Consider the following 21,449-nt stretch of genomic DNA (forward strand, 5'->3'; position numbering starts at 1 on the left):
GTTACAGGAAGGTTTTGGTGCCCTGATATCAGCAAACGACATGCCTGGGGTGCTCCCCATCCCTCGCTGAGCAGCGGACATCCTGCAGGTGTAGGGGTGGACTGCTTGGGATGCTGGTTTCAGGGCAGCTTTTGACAGAACTTTCTCTCCTGCTAACGGGAAGTGGATCTGAACTAGAGAAGAGGAGGAGGAGGAGGAGATGATGAAGATAATGACTGGCCAGAGATTAAGACTCATGGGCCTGCCATAACTAATGCTCCCTGCCGGGCAGTGGCTTGTGGAGATAAGGGAGTCTGCATCTGTTAGCAGGAGAAATGCTGTGTGTCCTGTATGAACTTATACATGCCTGGCAGTGACAGGCTCATTTCCTGGCCATCTTCTTACAAATACCCATGGGGTCATTTTAGTTTTCAGTAGGTAGGTGCTAAGTGCAGAATGCTGGCTAGCTGTGCCCAGGACAGAGCAGCAAGGGGAGGAGACTTCCCTTCCTCTGCGCTCTGTCCTTTGCAAAAGGGGCAGGAAAATGCTTTCTTCATCCTTGGTTTGCCGTCGTCGTCCAGGATTGGCCTGGAGTCTCCAGGAATTAAAGATGAATTTTTAATTAAAGATCATGTCATGTGATGAAATTTTCAGGAATTCATCGAACCAAAGTTGGCAACTCTACTTTGTTCCTCCCCCAGATTCATTGCGTGAATGATGCTTTGCACGCCTCAGGCGCCTGCCACTGTAGGACCTCAAAGTACTCTAATGAATCCAGCCTCCCAGCATCCCTGGGAGCGAGGCAGATATTGTCATCGCCATTTTACAGGTCAGGAGTGAGGAGGCATGGAGAAGCACAGGTCACTTGCTGTGTGACTAGAGCTGGGAAGTGAATCTAGCGGCAGTTACCTGTTCTAACTACTTACACGCAGGAGCCCTGATCTGTTCTATTATGTGCCAAGTCCAGCTATGTAATAACTGTGACGGCTTTGTCTTCTCTGTCCTGCACCTTTCACCTTTCCTGGGAAGGGAGAGAGCAGCCTCTGTGTCCTGCCACCTGGATGCAGGGAGCAGACACTTCACCATGCTGTTGCCGGCAGACTTTACTTTTGTCCTTTCTTGTGTGGTTTCCCGTAATCCCCAAACAAAAGCCATCCAGACTGAAAGGAGATGCTCCTCTCTTTGAGCAGGGAAAAGCACAACCCCCTCCACCTCTGGGGGCTGCACTCTCTCTCACTTCCAGCCCCAGAAAGTCTGGGAGAGATTCGGATGCTGTGTCGCTTGGGAGATGCCAAGGTGGCAACGATTAGTTAGTAAGGAGCGAAATGCCGAGGAAATCGGCAGCATTACTGTGATGGCCATCGCCTTTCCCTCCTCCCTCTTTCTTTCTGCTCTGTCCCCCAGATCCTCGCACTGCTTGGCTGACACCCCTTCTCATCCTCCCCTGCCCCCCCATCCAGTTTTTTTTCCCTTTGCCCAGGAGCGTTGTTCCAGCTGGAGCAAGGGGAGCAAATCCCTCTGTTGTCACAGCAACAGCTTGGTCCAGCACGGTCTGTGACTCGAGCTGATGCAGAGACGACCTGACGCTGCTGCGCAGGCATTTGCCTGAGACAGATTGAAGCTGACAGGCTCTTTATGAGCTGAAACATTTATGAAGCAGGGACCATGTGTGTGTGTGCATGTGCGAAGGGGGTGGGGGTGAGAGGTGGGAAGAAGCAGGGAGTATAGTTCCAGGCAGAGCAGACAGCGCAGGGCGGATGGAGTCTGCTCAGCGTGGGCTCACCCATGGGACTGACTTTCTGCTGCCACTTACTGTCTCCCCCTCACTGTGGTGTGCCACAGAACAGCGGTGGGCACTGCATGATGACAGGATTTGCCAGACAGGTGCATTGGGAGGCACCTGGGAGGGGGTGGACAGGTGAGAGCGCTAACCCAGACAGGCCATGGCTTGCAGCACTCAGCATTCATCGGCCAACACTTCAGTGCATGGCTTGTTCCAGCGGCCCGCACCTCCCGGACAATGGCCTACTTCACCTTGGCCTGGACAGGGGAAGCCAGGCAGCAGCAAGACAAGGGGGGAAGCCCCAGTTCGGAACGAAGCTGGCTCCATCTCAGCATGGTGGGCTGCTCTGGGGAGGGTACCATTGCGGACCGCCTGCTCCCGGGGTTGCAAGCCGTTTCCTTTTCAAGCCGATGCAAAAACCCAGCAACACTCCTGCCTGGGGTCAGAGTCCCCGTGGGAGGGAAGGTTTTCCCTAGCTCCTGCCCTGAGAGCCATGGACCTTGTTCACCTCGTTCCTCGCTGGGTGGGGATCTTCCTCTGGGGAGGCGAGCTCTGGCACAGCCAGCATCAGCTCAGGCTCTGGGAGAATGGGGAGAGTGACTGATTGAATCAGCCTCACTGGCAGGGCTTGGGGTTGGGTTTTTTTTCTCTCTCTCTTTCTTTTTTCTCCTGGCCTATTTCTGTCTTTCCCAAAGGCTCAGGAGTTTTCCTGGAACAGCTTTTCTGAAGGAGGCTACCATCAGATGGACATTTGATGGGAAAGCCCCCCCGCTTCTCGTCACCCGCCTCCACAGCCCCCACCCCTTCGCTGTTCCCTGATGGGATCTGCTCTCCTTTTTGAGAGCCCTGAGCAAAGGAGCACCTGGGCAGTGGGAAGTGGAGGGCGGGGGGGAGTTAAAAATGGAAGCACTGCCCACTTAATGGCATGCTCCTGCTTCTCCTTATGTGGCCAAGTGCTATGCACAGGGCCCAATCTAAAGTCAATGGGAAGCTGTCCATTGATTTCAATGGACTTTGGATCACACCCTTGGACCTCATTGGAGGGAGTCCCCCACTGAGCCAGTCACTGAACAGTCATGTCCCACAGGGAGCGACTGCTGACCTCTGGCAATTAAGGCCCTTGGCACCTTGTTCTCTTGTCACTTACAACGGTCTCATACTCCAGCTGCACTGACCTTGGGGAAGCCATTCCTGACTGGCATAGCACGAGTGGGAGGAGAACCAGGCCTCTGTGCCTCAGGCAGGCCTTCCAACACCGATGGAGGCCTGAGCTTGTCCAGGGAGCCGCACAGCCTCCCTCAGTGGGAAGTAGAGGCAGGTGCAGGGTGTGACTAGAGAGAAGGGAATGCAGAGGGGTACCCTCTCCCCACACACACACCTCCCCTGCATTAGGGTGACCAGATGAGATGAAGAAAATATCACATTGGGGGTGAGCGACAGGGGGAGTTCACCGGTGGAGCAAAAAGCCGAGTGCTGCCAGCTAAGAAAAAAACAAAAAACAAAACAAAAAACCAGTGCTGCTGGCGGAGCAAAATATTGGGACAAATTGTGTCCGACCAAAGATTGGTCGGGACACGGGACAACCACCCAAATATCGGGACGGTCCTGATTTTATCAGGAAGTCTGGTCACCCTACCCAGCATGGAGAAAGACCCTACCTATATTTGGATGCTTCAGAAGACGGCAGATCCGAGCCTCTCGCTCCAGCTTCTGGTGATCTGAAAGAAACAAGTCACAAATCAGTGGGGGGAGAAGGCTATGCAGGCTCCCTTCATCACAAGACATGGTTATGGCCAAACCTACTTCTGCTTCCTCTCAGGCTGCAGAAAATACAAAGGCTTCTGGCGGGACTTGATGCTGCCCATGCAGGGGACCCTAGCAGCATTCTAGGGGGCTGTGGGGGGGAACCTTTTACCCTTCAGGAACAGGATTGAGGATATTCTTCAACACCAAGAGGATCTGACGTATGTATATTTCAGCCTGGATATCCTTGAGGAGCACACCCCCAGGCTAACCTCTCAAGACTCTGTATCACTTTTCAATGAGATACAGGGCCTGCCATGCCTCCTCATGGACAGCCTTCTGCCTCTGTCCCCAACAGCCTGTCTGTCCCAGGATCCTTGTCCCAGGCTCTTCCCATGGCTCTCATTCCAGTTTTCTTTCCTAGCTAGTCCCAGTCTCCCACACTGAGCTCCTCATCCACCCATCACAGCTCCCAGTCTCCCCCCCAGGTCCTCAGGTTCCTTGTCCCGCTCTCCTTCCCCAGCCAGCCCCAGTCTTCCCCATCCCAGGCTCCTCATCAGATCTAAGTTTTGCATCCACCCCATTCCCAGTTCCCGGAATCCTCACCAGGCTTCCAGTCCCAGTCCCAACTTCTCATCTGATCTAAGTCCCACCCCACCCCCATGACTGGCCCTGAGTCCCTCCACCCCCATTTCCCACCCTGGCTTCCAGTCCCAGTCTCCTTGCTGAGACCATCCCAACCCCAACCCAGCTCCCAGACCCTGCCTCCCTCCCCATCCATCTCTTGTCCTCCCTGCACTTGAGTCAGGCTGCCTCCTCCTTCCCCTCCTCACTGCCTGGATGCCAGCATAGGTGACACACTCTGCTCTCAGTTCTGGAGCCCAGCACCACAGCAGCCTGCAGCAGCCCGGAGGAGCAATTGCCAGGAAAGTCCTGCTTTCCTCCTGCAGCCCCAGGCTGGGGCATCCTCAGTCACTCTGTGCGGATGGCAGTTCAGTCAGCTGGTAGGAGCTGGGCGGGGATGGAGCGTGCTCAGTGCAGATAGACTCTTCAGAGAATTTAGCTGCCAAGCTCTAACAAGTCTCTACTGAGCATGTGCAATCTGAGATTTTGCAACAGCTGATAACTTGTTCTGATTTGGTCAGTTTTTCCCTTGATACCAGCAAAATGCACATTCTTGAAATCAGGGTGACCTCTCTGCCCGATCCCAAGCCCTCTCTCCACAGCATGGAGATGGTAGAGTTTTCACCTAAACCGCTGTAAGAACTTTTTAACATGGGCAATACAATGTATTTTCCCCTAAACTAGTTCTTGAATATGGCTGAACCATTTCCACTGAAGCCCCCTGCCCCCAAAATCAGCCTAAGGCAGACACATACCATCAAAACATTCAGCGCTAATGGTTAAAATTTGGCAAAGTTACAAAGCAACAGAAAATGGGGTCTTATAATGGGAAATAGACAACCTACCTCTCTCTTTTTTCAGTCTCTCTTTTTTGTTTTGTTTTTTTTGTTCTGCCCATTCTCTGCTCCAGTTTTCACTGGATTTGCTTCCTCTTCTCTCCTACAAATTCTTGTGCTTCTTTTGTGTGTGTGTGTGTGTGTGTGTCTCTCTCTCTCTCTCTCTCTCTCTCTCTCTCAGGAAAAACACAAACCCCATAAGGTTAGTGTGGAATTTTGGAATGCAAGATGCACAGAATTAGACAGCCTGCATTCTCCCATCCCTAGCTGACAGAGTATGTTTTGATGTGACTAGAAGATCGGGGACAGCAGTCTCACACTGCACCAGAGGTGCCATAACATGAACATCAGACTCTTAATAAGCTCCGGCAAACCATTTATTGCTGTGTGCTTGTAAGCACAGGACCAGCCCCTCCCTAGCTCTCTGACATCTCTTTCAGTCTCTCTCCAACATGTGCACGTTGACACAAACTGCAATCTAATTCTCCTCTAGCGTCCTTCAGCCCTGATCAGTGCTCTGCAGTAACATGGTTGAGGAGCATGACTCAAGCATTAACATAGACACACATGAACCACCTTGAGAACACCTCACCCCTTAACATTACCCCTGTGTTCAGTGAGCATCTCATTCCACCCAGGCTGCTGCATACAGCTTCCCTTTCCTAACTTTGCTTCCTTTCTCAAGACCACTTCAAATATACCTGGTTCAGGAATTCCTGGCCTCACAAACATCCCTGAACTTTGCAATTCTATGAAATCCAGTACAGGGAACCAGATCCAAATCATAGAATATCAGGGTTGGAAGGGACCTCAGGAGGCCATCTGGTCTAACCCCCTGCTCAAACCAGGACCAATCCCCAGACAGATTTTTGCCCCAGATCCCTAAATGGCCCTGTCAAGGATTGAACTCACAATCCTGGGTTTAGCAGGCCAGTGCTCAAAACACTGAGCTATCCCTCCCCCCTGAGTTTCATTCTGGGATGTTCTGAAGTGATTTTGTGTTTGTTCCTTTGCATTTTACTGCCTTCTCAGTCCATGAAATGGACTTCCTGGGAAGAGACACGTTCCCACAGCAACAGTTTGTGAATGTATTTCATGGTATAAGACACTAAGTAGCAGCAAGAAGAAACAGGGTTATGATTACAGCTGGGCAAATCTCAGCCGTGACTATTGCTATGGTCCATCCTGGTTCACCCTCTGGAGTTTAACTTTGAGTTTTAGTAAATCCTGCTAGTCAGACTCCCATGCAAGGTCCTCACCAATTCCTCTCCACCCCTGGCGTTTATACCCTTCCAATATTTGTAGACTATTATATGTCTCCCCGTTAGCTTGTATTGCTAAACTATACAAGTTGAGTTCTCGGCATCTTTGCTCAGAATTCATCCCCCTATCCTTAGACTCAAAGACTTAGACTCAGCTTAGACTCAAATACTTTAAGGACAGAAGGGTCCATCATGATCATCTAGTCTGACCTCCTGCACATTGCAGGCCACAGAACGTCACCCACCCACTCCTGTGATAAACTCCTAACTTCTGGCTGAGTTCCTGAACTCATCAAATCTCTCCATTTCATCAACTTCTTTCCAATTATGTGGTGGCCAGATGGTAATGCATAGTCACGTCACTTAACTTGCTGAGCTCATATACTCTGGTGATATGCATGATATAAAAATCTACACAGAATAAAGCAGAACAGAGCATTCCAGATGCAATCACAGCAGGCCTGTACAGAGACAATCCATACCACTCCCTGGGATCTTTTTGTATGCACAGCCCAAAGCCGCAGTAAACTTTTTCGTGGTCTCTATCAGCACAGCCAATGAATTGCCCTGAGAAGCACATTCCCACTGGCTTTTCATATATTTGTAAGGCCAACAGGAACCATTACAATCATCCCTGTCTGATCTCCTGTACAACACAGGCCAGAGACGTTCCTGCTGTTGTTTGTGTCGCTCTTCTACCTGCCCACCTGGGCTCTCTGTTATCAGGCATCACTCATTGAGAGTGCCTGCCATACCATGTCACGGAGGAAGTAGGCAGCACTTCCCCTGGCACATGTGGCAAGAGAGGCCCTGCGATTGGCTACATGGAGAACATTGCAGGAGCCAGGGACTTGGCAGGGATGCCACTTTGCTCAGATAACATGGTCACGGGCATGGTCTGAGAATCAGACAGGGCACAATTTGCTCGGTCACTTGGCCTGCAGTCGACCCCAATAATATTACCACCTCCCTTTATTTGTTTAAGGAAGAAAGGAGCAGAAAAGCCCCGCAGAATACAACAAGCCCTGCCACATCGGAGGGCTCCTCCAGGCCAAAGGCAATTCACCATGCACAGCAGCTTTCCTTGCCATGAGCTGCTGAGCTCCAGCCCTGCTGCACACGCCAGAGGAGCACTGAGAAAGCTGAGTGCATGGACAGAGCGGCCCTGGGGGCATTCCCCTAGCAGGATGGAGGCCCCAGGCTAATTCACAGAAGGGTGCAGTTCCACCCGTCACAGTAGAGCAGCCTCCCAGCGTAAGTCAAAGGCTGCAAAGAGCAAGAGTCACCTCCAATCACAGGGCTGCACAGAGTGGGGCTGGGTTGCTCTCCCTCAGGCTGGCAGGTGATATGAGCTTCACTTCTCAAAGTCTGTGCTCTCGCTGCCTTGAAATGCCTGAATAGCATGTCGCCCCCGCCCAGCACTGAGGGCGGCAGCGCATAGGTCACACTCATTTCCGTCTCTTCCCCAGCACATTCTCACACTACAACACAAATGCTTCCTCGGGTCCAGGCGGCCTCTCACTGTGCACACCGTACTAACGAGACAGATTTCACCCCTTGGATTCCCGCACACTCCCAACGGGAGTTGAACATGCTGGGATAGCACGGGCACTTTCTCACTCAGTGCTTGATCTTGGGTTTGTACTTTGGGACAGGGAAGTAGCAGGCAATGAGGCAGGAATAAAGGGAAAGGAACTGGGAAGGCAGTGTCCCCTGTTGGATAGAGCACAGGAGAGCTGGATTCTGTTCCTGTCTCTGCTGGGTGACCTTGCCCAAGTCACGTCACTGCTCTGTGCCTCAGTTTTCCCATCTGTAAAATGGGAATAATATGATACTGACCTCCTTTGCAACATACTTTCAGCTCTACTGATGAAAACCACCACAGAAGAGCTAGGTACCATTATTATTTTGGTAAAGGCCCTTGCTGATTGAGAAGAATTCTGGGAGGCATGGAGTGCCCTTGAAAGGAGAAATGATTCATGAAAACGGCAGCTGATTTGGCTGATCTTTTCTATGCTTCCCTTAGCTAGTGTCCTGAGGGAGGATAGCACAGGAGTGGGAGGCAGGACACCCAGGCTACCCTTCTGGCTCTGCCACCAGTCTTCCTGTGTCATTTGACCTGTTGTGCCTCAGTTTCCCTATTTATGAAATGAAGATGCTAATACTTCCCTATGCCTCATAGGGCTAACTTCATTAATGCTTGGAGATCCTGTGAGAGGCAGCTGTGCAAAGCATTATTAGAAGTGAGACAAAACGGGAACCATTTCTCTGAGCTCTGAGGCCATTAATAAATGGGATATAGATCCAAATGAACCAGCTTTGGATTACTTGACTAATAAGATTTTGCAAAGCAAACCCCCTAGCCCTGCTCCTGCCCATCCCTGTCATTCTGAGATTCAGAATAAGTGTCTCTCCCCGCAACTCCAGCTTTTCCTTCTGCCTGGTCCTGCATTTGTATCATCGCAATCTGTCACCACTGAAATGACTGCAAAGTCACAACTCGGGCGTTTGACAGCAGAGGCGGCCAGAAGGGGGTTAGCGCTTACTAAATCACAAAAGGTACCGAGAATAAATAGTGAGAAACAAACGCAATGGATCCAAGATGGCGAGAGGAGATAAAGCAGCAGCCCTGGAGCCTGGCCGGTGCTGGACAGAACAGTTACATCAGCAGTCTGGTTTCCCCGGGCCACCCCAATCTTGGCACAGAAAGACCAACTATGGCGGGGTGAGGGGTGTTAAATCTTCCCTCTAAGATTGCAACCAAAAGCACCAAGCAATATTGTTCTTTTGCCACCAGGACCAGAACTAAAATAACAACTGAGTCCACATATAGTAAAGCCAGGTATGACTAACCTGGGCACCTTTGATCCAATAGCTTAAAGGTTTGTTAGTCCAGTAGGAACCCTCCAATGCAACTAGTTGCCACTAATGGAATTGTGTGGAAACCTTGAGATGCTTGAACTGTTTATCCCAGGCTGTTTGACTGACGCCGCAAAGGGGAAAGTAAGCACAGCTTTTCCTACTGACCCGGCAGTCGTGCGTGTGCAGGGACAGGCGCTTGCAGAAAAGCGCCCCGAAGGGATAACAGAAAATCTTTTTATACACACCACAAAATATGCAGCATCAAAATGAAAGGTGCAAGGCTGAGAAATGGCTCTGTCTGTTAAAATGAGACTCCACTAGCCGTCAGGTGCCCAGGGGAGTGAATTTATGATTTGCCTTCTGAGCTTCTGCCTGCTGTCCTTACTCAGGCAAAGCTTCCAGTGAAGTCATTGAGTAAGGAGATCTGATTAAAAGCAGAGCAAAGACTTCAGGATTTGGCTACTGGCTCCTCTGATATTTACCAAAGAGAGATAGACTAAAATATGGTGTTTTTAGAATAACCTTACTTGGGCCTGTAGCAGGATTTTAACCTACTATCTTCAGCATTAAAAGTAGAATCTCAATTATCTGAATAATAGGTTAGCTAAAAGAGTAGCTCCATTAGCTGTCAGCAGTAATAGACTCTTATCCTCAAATGCGGATCAACCACTAGAGGGAAACAAAGATGCAACTTCTCCTAGTATGGGTTGCCCATTCTTTGCTATTCAAATCCACCTGTGCTGGACAGTGAGGTCAGGAGACCGAGAGGGTGGATCCTATGAAGATCAGCCCTCAATCACAAGGCAGCCTAGCACTGGGACAGTACATCTTGGGTAATGGCAGGCACTGAACACCAGACCATCTGACACTGGATAATATTTCAGGGGGGTGCCTATCAGGGAAATTAACTCTCAGTCTTTGAGTCTGGCACTGGGAAGTTGATTGCAGGAAAACAGAACAGATCTGGATCTGCAATTAACATAGTTCTAATCTCTGGCTGGAGAACAAGAAGGGAATGGTTTCCGCAAGTTCTTGCCAGCTACGTTCCAGTAGCTCCTGGGATTCATGGGGCAGATAGGCTGTGGGAAGATTACTGAAGTATGAGGTTTTAGCAAGGAGCCTGCATGAAAGGGAGCAGTGGTGAGTCACTCCATCCAGTCCCTTGGGGAGAAGAAGGGGTCTGCCCAGCCAGCAGCAACGACGGTTCAGTTTGGATAAACACCCCAAGGGCTGGATGCTTGTCTGCTCCTTACGGGCCCTTGTGGAGCCACAAACGCAGGTTGGAAATCTCAGAAGGACAGATATTTTCTGCCTGCTGTTGAGAACAACCTCAAATAAGGTGGAAGATTTTGACAGGCATGGTCCCTGTCCCAGCTGAAACCTAGGGCTGGGATTTTCAAATGGACCTAAGTGAGTTAGGAGCACAAATCCTATTGACTTTCATTGCGACTTGAGCTGCTAAGTGACACAGGTGTTGTTAAAATCCTACCCTAGGAGGGTGAGGTGCATGAAAAGGAAATTGAGCGGGCGGCGAAAGGTAGTCAAACTTCTCCAGGGCCCCCCAGTGGTGTGATCTGAATTTGGAGTACTGTTCCACCATCTCTCCAGGTAACAAATAAGGAGCAGGTCTCGCTTTCCGCTGCTCCTCTCATGCTACATCTCAAAATTTCTCCTCCCAGCGCTGGCAGCTTTCTGACTCTGGATACTCCCTGAGTCGAACCTAGCTCCATTCTCCGCAGCTGGCGGGAGCGTCAGGATGAAAACACGAGTGGCCTTTGGATGAATGAAAAGGCAAGATGAACAAGCCACTTTCCTTCCTTGGGCCTCGCGTTCTGCAGGGATAACCCTGCTGAGCTGCCTCTCAAGGGTGCCCAGAGGCTTGTTTTGTTAGTGGTTTAAAAGGGCTTTGAAATGCTCGGGCCGAGGTGCTACAGAAGGACAGAAAGTTCAGATCAAGTGGGGAAGACTGTGTTTAACTTGGGAAGGCTAACCAGGCGGTCTGTAACACACACGCAGTGCACAGTACCCACTCACCTTTCCAGGTACCTGCACAGAAACACACTCCCCACACACACACCTAACCAACAGCAGAGAGACACACCCAGACACTTGCCTGTCTCGCCCAACCACCTGCATGCACTCACAGCCTTGCAGGTGCCCTTGCACATGCATGCATGCACCTGCCTGCAGGGGTGCACTCACACAAAATCACTTGTCATGCACACCCCTGCAAGCCTGCATAAAGTCTCCTCTGCACAAAGACATCTGTACACTATGGAATGCATGTCTCCACACCCATCTCCATGCATCCCTGCAGACCCAGCCTACATGTGCATAGATACCCATTCCTGGCCAGCCTGCTGCGTGCACAAACTGGCACCCACACCTGCGCAACAGACACACAGCCCAGTTCTTGCTTCCTTTCTCCCTCACGGGGCACAACCCTCCAGGAATGTAGTAGAGAATTGGCCAATTTCCTGTTCTGGCTTGTTCAGATTCTTACAGTGCATCCAGCACCCTGGCATTCGACACCTGCTTGCGATGCATTAACCAACACAACTAGCTTGGCCTTTGGGAGGCACTTTGGTTTCAGAGACACACAGGGAGCCGAGAGGGCTCTGGAATTGAGCCGGGGGCATGAGAAGGAAGCTCAGGAGAGATGAAAAGCAAAGGGAGTTTCAGCGCAGTTAAGCACAGCATGGGTGACAGGCTCTTTCACAGGAGCTGCACAGGCCAAGGAGGGGGAATCCCTCCTCCGACTCCAAACAAAAGCTAGTGGCACTGGAATATGGCACAGAGCAGGGAACCTTTGTCCTTAGAAGACCCGTTGCCAGTGATATCTGTGTATGGCTGGAGGGGATCTGGATTTAAATCAAAGTCACTGCTTTCAAAGGCCATTGGCTCTTGTGGGTTTCACCTGAATTGTGTGCCCAGAAAACCCCTTGAACATGGAGAGAGAGGCCAGATTTGTCACTAAACGTCTCCAAACTCAAGAAGCAATGGCTGAAGACACACAATTCGCGCTCAGTGTCTTAGAGGACACTGGGCCTCTGGTATTGCCCCCGCCCTTCTGTACCTCAGCAGCAATGTGGGGGCTTTGAAGATGAGCATCCGTCAATTCTCATCCCCTTTTCCTTCCCCTCCCCCTGTATTCCAGGATGATTCACATCCATCATATGATTCATCCTCATGGGAGGCAGACAGCCCCTTGCATTCGATCATGACCCTGGGGCTCTAACAGTTAGCAGCTATGCTGCTCCTCCACCCTATCCCAGGTATGCTTTGCGCCCAGTAGAGGTCTTGGTGGAAGGATCAAAACTAGCTTCCTGACACGGGTGAAATAGTAGCACTATCAAGACTCTGCTGGGTGGATGGCTGACAAGAGATGCTGGTGACTTGATCCAGGTCAGCAGGTAGAGTAAGGCTGTATTTAAGGATGAAGATGCTGGGCTACTGCTGGAGGGGTAGACTAACAGAAGCCTGAGAAAAGGTCAAAGAGGGAACCAATGAAGACACAAAAGACAAAAGGGGGCGGGGAGGGGATAAGAGAAAGAAAGTAATTCAATCTGGTCTTTCAGGAAGCCCTGAAATCTGTGATGCTTCCTGCCCGGTGGCTTCTTTGCTGCCAACTTCGATCTGCATGGAGAAGCCAAGCATTCAGCCCTCCAGAAGAATCCGACCATCTGCTCCTGACGGACAGTGGCCTGCTTATTTATTTTACAAAAGATTAAAAATTCTGTTGGGAGGTGAGGTAATTAATGCACTAGCTTTTCGCCTCCTTTAGATGAGGCTTGTATGAGACAACGAGATGGGTGAGTTTCCCCTAGACCTTAATGGGTGGTCGTCCATTTCATAAACCCAACCAACAGCTCCACATGGTTGGTGGCCTCATTTCAGAGAATGCCACCTAGGATTGAAGCAGCAGTGGAAGTTCACAAGTCAGGAACAAGGGGCACTGGCAGAGCTGTGAGATGCTCCAGTCCTGGAATATCATGGTGCACTGCAGATTAAAGTATGTCGGTAGATTTGTATGAGAGTCCAGGTCTGGAGTAGCAGGGGTACTGTAGGTCAAGACTGAGGAGCCTTGGTGGACTGGGTTCGTGTGTTCGGGACGGAAATATCAGGAGGTGCTGCAGATTGGGAAAGAGGTGCATTGGCAGAACTTTGTGGGAGATCAAGCCTGGAATAGCTGCAATGCTTCAGGTCGCAGTTGTGGTATATTGGCAGTGCTATGTGTGGGAAGCCTGCAAAATGCTGGTCTATTTTAAGATCTGAAAGAAGATGATAGGGGTTGGGTTTTTTTTAAAACCTTTGGAGAGATGAATAATGGTGCCAGGTAGAAACAACGGGAGAGTTTTGCTCATTTTCAGTGCTCTCAATTCAAAACCACACAGATGGAGGGCTCTGCTACAGGTGACAACGCCCTCTAAAATGCCAGTCAAGAATTCAAAGGTGCTGTGCATTCCCTTCCCATCATCTCCCTTTGTCCAACACATGTGCATTCTGTGCTCAGAGCTGCTGCGAGGAATAGCTGCCTGAGCACGCACAGCAGTCAAAATGAAAACACAAACTCCCTTTTTTGGCAACTCAAAGATGTGGAAACATCTGAGGAGAGGGAGAACACTGCTGCCAGCTGCAGAACTCGATTGCCTTGCACAGACTGAGGTGGCACCTGGCCAAACCAGAAAAACTCCCGCAACCCCCGGTTTCAGATTTGGTGAGGTTGTCTCAGTAAGAGAGAGGGAGCCTTGCTAACCAGCCCAGGACCTAAGCGCTGCCTCCCCCGAGCCAGCATCTCAGTGCTGTTCCAGACCAGTGCCCTCCTTTGGAAGGGATACTGAACCAAGGTTTCCCATCTCCAGCTGTCCAGCTGGAAGTTAATGATCCCTTAGCACTTATGGGAAAGAGTATGGGGTAATCTAGGTGTCCTGGCAAACACTCCCTCTCCCAGCCAAACAAGTCCTCGTGTCCAAGGCTGAGAGTAAGCTGTAGCTGAGTGCACAACGGCTGCGGTGTTTCCCTACACATGCACTGCACCTACACACTGCTTTAGAAAGTGGGTTAGCACTTTGAGTACAAATTACATTACATAAAACCAATTCTATTTTCTTTACAGTATGTGAATGCCATCCAGTTATAAAACACAATACAGTGTTCCCACTTGGATCAAGTTCTTGGCAATAAATCTTCCCTGACTATATGCCTTTTGTCCTCTGCCTCCCAGCTCCATCAACAACACGTTATAGACTTTTCCTTTAAAACACACAGCGAAGTACATACAACAGAACATCAGACTAGGCCCCTGGTAGAGAAGTCTGTGAAAGGATCACTACTAGGGTAGCTCTCAGAGGCTATGGTAACAGATTAAACCTATAGTTTTTAAGAACCCACAGATGGAAATCATGCATCTACCCTAGTGGGAATGAAAATATAGCCAGCTCCTGCTCTGTTGTCCTGCATTATGTATAGAGAACCATAGGGATGCCTGCCACTCTGCAGATATAATATAAACCAAGTCCCTGCCCCAAGAAGCTTACGGTTTTATTTACGCAGCTAACTCGACTAAAGAAATCATCAGCCCTTGAGAGGGCGTGTCAGGGAGAAGGGACTGGTAGGTGACAACATAAGGGAAAATGGGAATTAAAGCTCTCGAGAAAACTTTCTTGTTGTTTAAAAGCCTCGGGGGGGGGGGGGGAGGGTTACAGTCATTTGAGTCATCACGTCACTTTTAGTAACCCTACTACAGTAGGCATGTGAGAGGGGAGCTCCAGAGAGGAGGGTACTGGAGAAAGGTCAGGCCATGGACCAAGACAGAGGAGTGCCTGAAGGAGAGTGAAGTCACTAGGCTGTTCCGGGGGGGTGGGGTGGAAGTGTGGAAGAAGGCGGTGAAGCCCGTGTGGGAAGAGATGATGGGAACATGGTGGAGTTAGCAGGGGGAGGACTCATGGTGGAGAGTAGTCGGAAATGGAAGAGATGTAGGAGAGCTTTGAAGGTGAGCACAAAGGAGTATGAATATGATGCAGGAATTGCAGCAAGACTGGAGGAGGGGGAAAGCCAGGGCAATGCATTGGGAGAAGAAGGGGACTTTTGCGATGGAGTCTTTGGTAGGCCGGCGGGGAATAAAGTGAGGTTTGGAGGGCAACCAGAGGCTTAAAGCCAGACCAGCCTGGTGGTTGTAGTGGCCCCTCTGAAATAATTTGGAAATCTCAGTCTGGTCCCCCTCACAGAAACCATCACCCCCTTTGGGACTTGGTTGGCATAGTGACAATAGGAGCAGGGACAGAGGGGGCATGGAGAGCTAATCTCTCTCACCTCTAGGCGCGTTTGGTCCCAGAGGCTGTTCTGCCATCGGAGCAGCTCGATCATCAGCAAAATGAAAACCAATGAATCAAAGCTGAGCAGATTTTCCATCATCCCATCTCCATGGACCATTCACAGCTGCTAACGTGACAGGAACATGGCTTCCATTGCCAGGTGTGAGATCCAGGCCACAGCACCCTTGCCAATGCCTGCATCCCCTGACTGTACAGTGCACCTTCCACTATGCAGTGTGGCCAGCTCTCTCAACCATCACTGCTTAGTCCAGGCTAGGGCTTTGGGTGACCAGGGCCAAGATTTTCACAAGAGGCAAGTGATTTGAGCTGTCCCACTGTTTGGCTACTCAACCTGAGATCCTGAAAGGGGCCTGATTTTCATAATTGCTGAGTGCCTGGCCCCCTGTGAACAAGTTCTGTTCAGGCATCTCAAGTTGAGCACCTAAAAATAGAGGCACCCAAAATTATTAGCCCCTTTAGAAAATCTCAGCCCCTCTGCATAGAGACACTAGGCAGCGCAGACTCGCTTTAGGCAGCCTGGGAGAGAACCACAGGGGCTGTCTGCATCCAGCAGCTTCACTAATAAATCCCTTCCATTTGTTACTGCTGAACCTGGCCTCATGACTCCCACGAAGGACGCTCCACCCTGCAAAGCAGCGGGGTTTTGGAGAAGGCACTCGCTCTTCTGTGAGCAGCTCGCCAGCCATGGAAGAGGACTGAGGGGTACTTTCAAAAGAGTGAGGATAGCCATGGAGCATTACAGTGCCCTGCCTAAAACATTTGGGGATGTCTACACTGCAGTGACAGGGTGTGACTGCAGCTCCAGCACGTCTGCTCAAGCTGGAAGTTACACTTTCCAGCCCCAGTGCCGACATGCCTCCAGACACAGTCACCACGCAGCTACATACAAGATGTCAGTCGTTCATGCTTTCAGTCCCACACCTTTAAAAGTGACAGTGGGCCACTAAATGCCATGGGAGAGCTGGCCCCATGGTGTGCCCCCATTCAGCTTGGGGCAAGAGAAAGCAAAAGAGGAAGACAGATGAAAACCTTTGAATACAGCAGGTCAGTGGCAGGGTAAAACATTCCAGTGCAGCGAAGCTGCCAGGCTCACCCAGGTGGAAGGTCTGCTCCCAGTCTGCTTTCAGGGCCAGAGAGCCATGCAGAGCAGCAGGAGATTGTCAGGGACTCACAATTTGTTATGGCTGCGAAGAAAAATGGCTCCTACATCGTTCTTGACAGTTTTGGGGCTCGGAGACCCTGACAATCCCTTGCGCAGCCAGTTAAGCCAAGAACAGCAACAATCAATTATGCAACTTCTTTCGGGCAATGTGCATCCGTGTGTGTAGCTGGCGGCAAGAGGGGGAAGGAAAGATGGCGGGGACTGCATGGAACAGCAGCTGGGACCAAACGCAATGAGCCACGCTCTTCTGTGGAAGAGGTTTTCCTCTCTGCAAAGCACAGCTACTGCCTGTGGCAGACTACAGGGGCTAAGCAGCAAGGCGGCTGGGACAGGCACATCTGAAGAGAACTGGGAAAGAGGACCCCGGTGGAAAAGAAAATAAGTTCTTTTTCCATTGCTGGTGGGCCATGTTTCTCAGGGCTTTTCAGATACAGAGGGGCTCGCGGGGTGGGTGGGGGGTGGAAGGTTCTCCTGCTAATATTTTCACTCTGTCATTGGCAGCAGCTTGTGGTACCTGTCTAAGGTCAGTGCATGGTTGCTGCTCTCCTGGTGTCTGATTCACTTGGGGCAGCCAGACACAGGCTGGCCAGGGGTTGTAGCAGAGTCCCCAGGTGGAAGAGCAAAGCATGACTGGAGCCCTTCGAAAAGAGAGGATGCCCTGAGGGTGCTGGTTAGAAAATAAGAATGGCCACACTGGGTCAGACCAATGGTCCAGCTAGCCCGGGAGCCTGTCTTCCGACAGCGGCCAATGCCAGATGCTTCAGACAGAGTGAACAGAACAGGGCAATTATCAAGTGATCCATCCCCTGTTGTCCAATCCCAGCTTCTGGCAGTCAGGGATACTCGGAGCATGGGGCTGCATCCCTGGCCATATTGGCTAATAGGACTGATCCGAACTTATCTAGCTCTTTTTTGAACCCTGTTATATTTTGGCCTTCACAACATCCCCTGGGAATGAGTTCCACAGGCTGATTGGGTGCTGTGTGAAAGAAGTGCTTCCTTATGTTCATTTAAAACCTGCTGTCTGTTAATTTCATCGGGGGAGCCTTGCTTCCTGCGTTATGGCAAGGACTAAATAACACTTTCCTAGTCACTTTCTCCACCCCCTTCACGGTAGTGACTACTGCTTAAAATGGAGGCTCTCTAATGAACACCTCTCTGCCCCTACGGCCACACAGCCCCCAGTGACATGGGAAAGGCATCTTGGGACAGTACTGAGGAATCAAAGTTAAAGTCTATAGCTGCTTGGTTATAGCTCTCTTGTTTGTATCTGTGCTCTGCATCTCCTTCTGTCATTACTACTGCATCTCCCTCAGCCACACTTCCCCCTCTCACCTGTCCAGGCTCTTTGATGCGCTCGTGTGTTTGCTATTCACCCAGGGCTGGCTGTGTATGAACGGGGTCACCTGGCAAAGACTGACATGGAGCAGCCCCACTGGGTGCAGAGAGGGGCTTGGTTTCTGAGTTCAGTTGGCTAAAAAAATCCCTCTAGAAATGCCAACAGACTCCTGACCCAAGCTGCAGCGAGCAGGAAGCATCACTGCTCAAGGCCTGATGGCTGCTTCGCCACCGGGAAGGAAACAGGCTGGGAACTGCGCTTCAGACAAACTGAAGTGAGCTGACGATTCCAGAAGAGGGAAGAACAAAAACCATCACCACTACTCAACATGAGGCTCCAGAATTAGCCCTGCTGATAGGGCCCGATCCTGGCTGGCGCTGAATGCTCCCCATTCCCATTGGAGTCAATGGGAGCTGTGGGCACTCAGCCCTCGCAGGCCCAAGCCCACAGAGTGTTAGTAGGCCAGGGGGGCTATTTCAGGGTATGTTTTTCATGCAGGTAAAAGCTTAGCTTGGCTAACTGGCTTTTCTGTGCTCTTCCTCTCTTCTCTGCAAACCCCGCACCCCATTATCCAAACACAGGCCGGGGGCCCCTTCGCATCATGGCCCCGGTTCCATGCCGATAAAAGGGGTTCGACTGTTCAGGAAAACATGCCCATTTCTCTTCCTTCCTTCCTGCAGTTCCCACCCACGGAGCAGAATAGGCAGGAACTATTAAAAGTCAAGGCTCACTTTGGTCCAAGCAGAGAAGGTGTGAGGTGGACAAGGGTAATGGAATCAGTGGAAAGGCGCCTTCTCCCAGGAAGTATGCCACAAGACTTCAGTGCACTTACCTCTGGCAGTGAGCTTCTTGGTGTTTATGATCTTGGCTGCGTACTCCTGTCCCGCCAGCACCTTCACGCATCTCCGGACGATTGAGAAGGCACCTCTGTGGGAGACAAGAACCAGAAAGAAAGTGAAAGGGGTTGGACTAAAAAGGAAAAGCAGGAGCGTCACACAGCACCTGCCAGCATCGGAGACTTGAAGACAGAAACAAATATATGAACTCTGCACAATGAGGAGAGTTCTGGAGGGACAGATTCAATAGTGGTAATTCATGTGATTGGAAAGATAGGGATTATCCCATCCAAACAGAGCTAGATGGCATGGGCAAGACTGTTAGGAAAACCTTCTCATCCTGAGAGATGATTCTGGGAGGGCAGGGACAAGGGCTCTGTCAAGACTGAATCCCCACTCTGTCACTCCGAGTGCAGAAGGCCCGCAAGGATTCTAAAAATTAACACTTGCCACTCCCGGCTTGTATTACACTCCCAAGGTTACAGCTTTTCTCTGACCTTGGCTTGGTAAATGCTGCCACCACCCAAATGAAAAAAACCCAACCCTTGGACCCAAGAAGGAGCACTTGGGAATTCCTCCCTGTGAGGTACCCTCAAGGCCTTTCACCCTACTCCGGGGAAGAGCTGAGAAAGAAAACAAAGGAAATTAGCTGTGGCTACCAGCTAATCAAACAACATGCACAAACCTCTTAGGACACCAAAAATCCTGTTCTTAAAAAAGGTAAATTTTATTAAAAACAAAAAGGAAGAAAATACATCTGGAATTTAGGCTTTTGCTAGATTTTAAAAGAGCAATTCCAAAAATCAAGCACCCAAAATAGCTTTCTTGCAGGTTCAGCTTGAAAGGTTACAAGCAAACAAAAGCATCTAGGGTTAGCACAGAGGTGCTCCACAAGCCAAGATAAAAAATCAACTTGATTGTGCCTAACTAAACATTCCCTATCCAAATAATTCCTTCTAGGGATGGGAGATGAATTTTCATACCTGGTTCAAGCCTTACACAGCATTGCTGCTCCATCCCTGCAGCCCAGAGAACAACAGACAAAGGGAAAGTTTCTTTCCCAATTTTAAAAGTTCTAGCCTTCCCATTGGCTCTTTTGGTCAGGTGCCCACTTCTTTTCTTTTACCTGTGGGCTTGTTAACCCTTTACAAGTAAAGCAAGCCGAGAACAGATGCCAAGAGGGATTTTACAGCTAACTGGCTGGCTGGATGTCCATCAAAGGAAGCTACTCCCCCCCCTTCATGTATCACAAGCTCTGAGACAAGCAATTCAGTATTAGCAAAACGACCAGTTTATCTCCCTCTTTTACCTGGTTTGCTGGAAAGCTCAAAATCAAGCACATTCACTTGGCTTTTTTCACATTTTCTTCTCTCCCAAACAGGCTGATCTTTGACTGGTGGAAAGCACCTTCTGTCTTATCAAACATCTCGTGCTACAGATTGTAACCTTTGTCAATAATATTGACTAAGGAAGGGGTAACAGAAATGAAAGTGGTTTTTATTCACAAACTAATTGCGGCTGCTTTTTTGTCTTTTGATTGTGCTTTCTACTGTAAAATTACTGTAATAATACACGTAGGCAGATGCAAACATGGTATCAAAAACCCAGATCAGCAACAGGGAATTTAGGGCACAAGAAGCCCCTTCCCCTAGCAAATGCTCAGAATCCACTCACAGAGAAGCATCTATTACAAGCAGCAGCTCACAGGGTATTTTAAGATGATGGATGAATGAGTAAATGTGTGTTGGGATTATTCTGTGAGTGAGCGTGTGTCTTGGAATCACATGTGAATCTCACAGCCAGGTGGAGGAATCTACGTATGGCATCTTGGGAACACATGGGCAGGTTGGCATGTGTGTCTCAGGAAAACTTGGGCACATGTGAGTGCTTCAGCTTGGTGAATTCATGTCTGAGGTGAATTGTGGGTCATAGATCTTCAGATCACAAGTGAGTGAATGAACGTGTGTGTTTCTTGGGAGCATGCAAGTGACTAGTGAGCACATGCATCTCAGGATTGTGCACGTGTATTTTAAGGGATCATACGAATGTGTGACTGAGCATATATTGGGTATTTCAACCCTGGATGCCTTCCATCCAGTCTGACCTGCAGCATCCCCTACCGTTCCCACTCTGGGTCTCTCCAGAGCGGAGGCTGCATAGCATGTTGAGTGGTGCCAGACTGTGTGGTACTTTTATGATGTGTATCTATGTCCACTTGGCAACAGAATGAAACCTGCCAATTTCATTGCACTTGTGGTCCAAGTGGATTCTGAACCCAGATCTTAACTGGGAGCTGTAACAATATGCACTCTCTGTGGAATGGCATAGAGGGGACCTGCCACACACACTCACCGGTAGGTTACAAAAGATTATTGCATTTGTTCTCAGCATCACTGAGCCCTGTCTCCTCCAGGAGAAAGCCCATTTGTAAACAGAGTGAGCCAGGTATATTTGGAACATAGTGAATGGAAGCCATCAGCATGGGAATGTGCTGAAGAGTTAGACGAATGACTATCTTACCCTGGCTGCCACAGTTCACTAACTGCTTAGACAAAGCTCTGCGCCCAAGGAGGTGATAGGAGAGGGGAGTTCCCTCTCCTTTGCCGGTAATTGGACAGATCCACATGACATTTTCCCCTTCCTGCCTCTACCCAAAGGGACCACAGAGCTCAGCCTCAAAGAGCTTTC

The 21,449-nt window shown here is 50.0% G+C and overlaps 1 protein-coding gene across 2 annotated transcripts in view; it reads right to left on the reverse strand.

Annotated features, from left to right (window-relative positions):
* Positions 1 to 21,449, reverse strand: part of CAMK2A (calcium/calmodulin dependent protein kinase II alpha) — a 76,211-nt gene that overhangs the window by 41,515 nt on the left and 13,247 nt on the right. For both annotated transcript variants that reach the window (XM_032772077.2, XM_032772087.2), the window contains exons 2-3: positions 18,758 to 18,852; positions 3,421 to 3,480 (exon numbers count right to left, since the gene is read on the reverse strand). In XM_032772077.2, coding sequence (XP_032627968.1) covers positions 3,421 to 3,480; positions 18,758 to 18,852 — 155 coding nt within the window. The remainder of the gene's footprint in view (positions 1 to 3,420; positions 3,481 to 18,757; positions 18,853 to 21,449) is intronic.

The sequence above is a fragment of the Chelonoidis abingdonii genome, chromosome 7, assembly GCF_003597395.2.
Source record: "Chelonoidis abingdonii isolate Lonesome George chromosome 7, CheloAbing_2.0, whole genome shotgun sequence".
Classification (NCBI taxonomy): Eukaryota; Metazoa; Chordata; order Testudines; family Testudinidae; genus Chelonoidis; species Chelonoidis abingdonii.